The sequence below is a fragment of the Perognathus longimembris genome, chromosome 12, assembly GCF_023159225.1.
Source record: "Perognathus longimembris pacificus isolate PPM17 chromosome 12, ASM2315922v1, whole genome shotgun sequence".
Taxonomy (NCBI): Eukaryota; Metazoa; Chordata; class Mammalia; order Rodentia; family Heteromyidae; genus Perognathus; species Perognathus longimembris.
Window position 1 is genome coordinate 42,880,524 of NC_063172.1, and position 6,293 is coordinate 42,886,816.

General features: G+C 37.8%; 1 protein-coding gene across 1 annotated transcript; it reads left to right on the forward strand.

Moving 5' to 3' along the window:
- The first annotated feature begins 717 nt into the window (after window positions 1–717).
- Fabp9 (fatty acid binding protein 9) lies at window positions 718–4,721 on the forward strand. Its single transcript, XM_048358735.1, has 4 exons — window positions 718–1,195; window positions 3,572–3,744; window positions 4,202–4,303; window positions 4,458–4,721. Exons 1-4 carry the CDS (start codon window positions 1,120–1,122, stop codon window positions 4,506–4,508), a joined length of 402 nt encoding a protein of 133 aa, XP_048214692.1. The 5' UTR covers window positions 718–1,119; the 3' UTR covers window positions 4,509–4,721.
- The last annotated feature ends 1,572 nt before the right edge of the window (window positions 4,722–6,293 follow it).

The window sequence follows — 6,293 nt, forward strand, 5'->3', positions numbered from 1 at the left end:
GGGCCTGCCACACTCATTTCTATTACTTAGATTGCAGAACATAACTTCAGAAGTCATTGCACAGAGATTTAATTTATTCACTGCCTTTTTTCTCCTTTAGAACATAGATCTCAAACATCATTTTCCTCTTGCTGGGCACTGGTGGCTCACACATGTGATATTAACTATTCATGAGGCTGCAGCCAGCCTGGGCAAGAAAGTCTCTGAGACTCTGATCTCCAATAAGCTACAAAAAAGCCAAATGGAGTTGCATCTCAAGTAGTAGAGTGCTAACCTTGAGCAAAAGAAGCTCAGGAACAGTGCCCAGGCCCTGAGTTCAAGCCAGGAACAGTACAAAATAAAAATCTTCCCAAAATTTACCTCAACATTTCAAATGGTACTTTTTAAGTGCAAGCACTTTATAATTCTGAAAGATTTTCTAAGCACTGTCTCTCTTTCTTCTAAAACTTAAAGCAATCTGCTCAGTGATAATTATTACCCTTTGTCTCAGTCCTCAATTACCCTTGATTGACAACAATGATAATATTAATGATATACTACACCTCACTCCAAGCCACTGTAGTCATTTCAGTCACATTAACAAATATCAGTCCATCAACCCTGCAAGGAAGGGAAGGGAAGACATTATTTTAATGAAGAGGGTGATTTAACCAAGCAAAAAAACAAAAACAAAACAAAACAAAAAAACCCCAAAAACCCAACCCCCCACCACACAAATGAAAACAAAAAACAGCTGAGGTAAACCAAAGAAGGAGATCTTTGAGTGGGAAAACATTTCAGTCGGGTGTTCACAAGACATTTGTTGGTACTTCCTCAGGGTAACTCAGCATTTATTATTTCAAAGGTGACACCGAAAATTTCACAGTAATATTTATCAGGTGACTCTTGGGTGTACATCCCTGAATTAAACTTCACATGTTAATTTTGTGTCTCTTAATTTGAAGGTAAATAAAATGAGTCAAATGCAGGTGCCCAGGATCTTAGACTTTCTGCTGCCAATTGGCCACTTTAGAAGCATCACATGCTGAAAACATGCTTTAAATGAAGCTGCTGGTAGCACCGTGCTGCCGATACTTCTCTGGTCTTTGGTTGTGAGTGCCTCTTCTCAGAGCACCTCCTATGATGATCAAGCCCTTCCTGGGAACCTGGAACCTGGTCTCCAGTGAAAACTTTGATGAATACATGAAAGAACTGGGTAACAAATGTCTTGATAAGATTTTGGATGTGATTAGGTTTATGTATGATTGGGTTTGCATTTTACAACAAATGTGATGTGATTGGGTTTGCATTTTGCAACAATTTTTCCTACGATTCTGGGTTATATTTGTGAGATTAACGTAGGTTATTTCTTATTAATACTACTTTGGGGGGGAGGGGTGCTGGTTGGTCTAGGGCTTGAACTCACGGACCTGGGCACACTGTTCTAGAACTTTTGTTTTTTGTCTCAAAGGTAGAGCTCTACCACTGGAGCCATAGTTCCACTTCGAGCTTTTTAGTTTGGTAGTTTAGTGGAGGTAAGAGTCACATGGAGTTTCCTGCTCAAGCTGTCTTTGAACCACAATCTTCAGACCTCAGCCTCCTGAGTAGCTGGGATTATAGGCATGAGCCACCAGAGCTCTACTGAACTTTCCTTCATAGTAAATATAACTGTGTCATTGAAATCATAGCCATATAGGTACCTAAGTCATAATTCATTTATCCTTTTTGGAAAATACTTTATGCTTATCTATACATAGCTTCTTTCTGATCATTTAATTGAATAGCTTTTCTGACCTCAAATTTATAGGCAGTGCTAACTATGTAATGGTGCATTTATTAACTGAACTTGTGAAACAAAGTTTCCAGTGATGGGGGGAGGTCCGGTGGTCGTGGGGCTTGAACTCCCTGGGTGCTGTCCCTCAACTCTTCAGTTCAAAGCTAGTGCTCTACTACTTGAGCCACAGCTCCACTTCTGGTTTTCTGGTGGTTAGCTGAAGATAAGAGTCTCATAGCCTTTCCTGCTGAGGTTGGCTTTCAACCATGATCCTCAGATCTCAGCCTCCTGAGTAGATAGATTTACAAGTATGAGCCACCAGCACCCAGCTTATAGTTATTTTTTTTTTAGCATTTTCATTCATGTGAGACATTTAAAACATTATTTTGAAGAACTCCTAATTTGGGTAGAAGAAATAGAATACTTTCACTTATCAACTGTCTCATCAGTTCATGTTTCTCAGAAGTATAAACCGTATCTGCCCTTTATCACAAACTCAAGCTAAGTGGCCAAATATTAATTACCATGAATTGGGCTTATAATAGTTATAGTTTTATTAATACTAAAAGAGAAGCAATTACTTAATTTTTTCTAGTTAATTAAAAAATGCCCTTATAATAATGAGCTCTACACAAAGATGCAAATTTTTCCACTACTTTTAGTTTGCTTGGATTGATCAATGGAAGCTCACAATAAGTAATAATATTACTCAAGCTAGACATTGAAACAACAATGCTTTATTTTCGATAATAAGAAGCTGATGTGCTTATGAATGAAGATTTGTTCCTCATTCTTAATCCATATTAAATTTCTCAGAATATAAAAAAGTAATCCAGGTCTTCATGAATTTTTATATTCACTTCTTTTGACATAACAGAAACTTGAGATCACACAGCACTTGTGTTGACTGGAAGCCGGGCTAGTTAGTGTGACAGGGCAGGAGAAATAACAATGGGCACTCACTCTGTACCAGTAGTATGCTAAGTCCTTCCATCCGATTCCAGCACAACTGTGAGGTGACTGCTAGTGACATGCATTTTACCATCAGAAAAGCTGAAGGAAGGGGCTGGGGATATAGCCTAGTGGCAAGAGTGCCTGCCTCGGATACATGAGGCCCTAGGTTCGATTCCCCAGCACCACATATACAGAAAATGGCCAGAAGCGGCGCTGTGGCTCAAGTGGCAGAGTGCTAGCCTTGAGCGGGAAGAAGCCAGGGACAGTGCTCAGGCCCTGAGTCCAAGGCCCAGGACTGGCCAAAAAAAAAAAAAAAAAAAAAAAGCTGAAGGAAAATGTGCACACACTTGAACATGATAAAATTGGAGCCTACATTTTAAAGTCTTTGTTTTCCTTTGCAATCCACTGAATACTGCTTCTCTACAATGAAGTATACTGCATCTTTTCCAAAAGATGTATGAACAGGAGATAGAGAGAGGAGTTCTGTTTACTTTCCACCTACTGAAGGATTTAGGTTTGACAGTACAAATCCCTATCCTGAACAAAAAGGCCAGTCTTTATGTCAAAAACTTAATTTTGAGAAAAAGGGCAAGCATTTGATCCCCTGAAAGGAATACATTTGGGATGAAACAAAATAGTTCACAATTATCTTTCCGAAATGTCACAATTTCTAGCTATACTTTGTACTTTGGGAGGACCTGGATGAATCCAGATAGGATAAAGCACTAAAAAAATGTTATCACATGTTATCCAAAACTTCAACGTAGGAACTATGCATCCTTTGAAAACAGGTTTCCAAAATGCTTGAAAAAATACATCTTCCTAAATATCTGAATGAGATCTTTAGCTGTTGCTATCTTCCAGGAGTGAATTTTGCAACCCGGAATGTAGCAGGATTAGTGAAAATGAGTGTCAGGATTAGTGTCAATGGAGAAACAGTGACCATCCGGACGGAAAGTTCTTTCACAGACACTGAGATTTCTTTCATACTGGGGCAAGAGTTTGATGAAACTACTGCAGATAATAGAAAAGTAAAGGTCAGTGAAAATTTGTCTTCCTAGTGTCTCCAATAATCAGGGGGAAAACTCAAAGGTTACTAGCCATGGCTTAATCTATGCAATCTGATTTACTACCAAGTCAGTTTGGGCTTTTTTAATACTTGCACATCTCTTAAATCATTTCTTTTGTTAATTACTCTGATGGTTTAATAGGACTAACACATTCACGTTGCTCTCACTTTTCTTTCTGACGTTTACATATAAAACACTATATAAGGGAAAAAACAGTTATTAGGCATAAAGAGTTTAGAAACTTTACCTAAGAGAGAACATTAATTGAATAATCTCTTGAGAATTTTCCTACTTTTGAGAGTACTTGATTATGACAAGAATCAAAGGGAGGATTTTGAGGAACAGAATTTCAAGATCTAGATGAAAAGGTGTCGCAGGTTTGTAGTCAATTATTATTGTAACTGATTCATTCTTGTATTTGTAGAGCATCATCATATTAGACAGTGACACAATGATTCATGTCCAAAAATGGCTTGGCAAAGAAACGACAATAAAGAGAAAAATTGTAGCTGGAAAAATGGTAGTGGTGAGTGGTCTCTAAATTAAAATTTTTGTGCTCCTGTTTGATACATGCCTATCAAGCTACTCCATTGTTTTTGTATCCAGAATTGGTCTAGTGGGGGGCAGGGCAAGTCTTACCAGTTAACAATCAAATCTAATAGGTTCTTCTTTACTTTTAGGAATGCACCATGAATAATATTGTCAGCACCAGAATCTATGAGAAAGCATGAAGAAAGGATCCAATGAGAACTTTAAAAAAGACGATACTTGAAGAAGGAAGGCCTCAGGGCGAGTGATTTTAAAAATTCTCATCTGAATTTGCTCAATAAAAGCATCAAATTAAGCTCAATTTTGGATCTACTTGATAATGGAGATCAGAGAGGGTCTCGTGAATTGGAGAGGCAAAAAGCTACTTGCCTATGGCATGAATGTAACAGCACTTCTCTGTCCTCTGACCACTTAGCTAGAGGTTTTGAGTTCCTTCCAATGGGCCCATTCTATTTATGTGAAATTCATGAGGAAATCCACATGACCTCAAAGGAGGATGTATCATTGGAGCCTACTTCAAGAAGCACATAAGCCCAAAAAACTCATCATTGCTGACTTTATACAAGTCCAATCATGATTAAAGATCATAGATGGGGTAGTGCCAGGTACCAGTGGCTCAAGATTACTTGGGAAGCTAAGATTTGAAGACTGCAGTTCAAAGCCAGCCTGAGAAGACTAATCAAAGAAACTCTTATTTCTAGTTAATCAGGAAATAACTAGAAATGGATCTATGGCTCAAGTGTCAGAGCACCAGCTTCAAGAGGAAAGCCCAAGCAAGAGCTCAAGGCCCTGAATTCAAGATCCAGTTCTAGTACACATGCACACACACAATAAGTTAATACACAGGTTAGATGATAATGGGAGACAGGCAGCAATACAGAGTACAAAGTAGGTATTAAGCACTGTGTTGTGACAGAAGTGTTTGAAATAGTCATTATCTCTCTTCTCTGTAAATGCATTTTAAGGGATTCAGATTAGTCACGTGTCATTACCACTTACAATTTAGCCCTTGCATAATGACATTTTTATTAGATTCCAGACATGAATTTCTAAATGCCCAGTGAGAATATCACTGTAAGAACGGCACAAATGTCTCAATGGTTTCACCAAATGAAGCCACTAGATGTAGGTGCTCTCAGAGCTCAGAGTAAACAGAACAATGGAGATAAAATGAAAGAATAACATCTTAAAATTAGAAGCTTTCTACAGCAGTGGGAGGAGAAAGAGGCAAAATTCTACTTTAATTGAAAAATAGAAATTGAGCAAACATAAACCCCAAGCAAGTGAAACATGGTAAAATATCCATGCATCTGTCATCCAACATAGGTGTGAAGTGAAAGTGGAAAGGGACACTGCTATGAATTATACCTAAGTAGGAGGAATGAGCAGGAGTGGGACTGGGCAAGCTGAGGGCTTTGGTCACCCTAGTAGGGTGACACTGAATAATAATTAATAAAAATGCTAAAGTAAAGGTTTGGTCTATGAATGGCTTGTTGGCCAAAGGAAAGATTATTGCATTCAACCTTTGAGCATGTGGCTCTGCAGTAGAGTGGTGGACTTGGTGCTGGGTACTGGCTGTGAGCAATAACAGACATCCCACTTGGCTTGTTCTCTTTCTTAAGGAACTCTGGTATGGAAGAAGAATGACAATGGGCTTTTTCATTATAGTGTTTTGATTATTAAAGAGCTATTTTTTATTTAGTCTCCAAAATCATTTGAAAATAAAGATCAGGAAATTACTTTTATAAGTCACAAAAATACATTTTATTTTGAATTTTTTTAGCCTGAATAACATAGTAGTAAATCACATTGTACTTCAGATACACACTAATATTCAGAGGAAAGTATTCATTTTCCAAACAAATCAACCATACCAAAGCCATCATTAATGTTACTATCCAAGAATAATTCACTAGATTTCCTTTATTGTTACACAACACTGAAATCACTGATTGATTTACTTTATT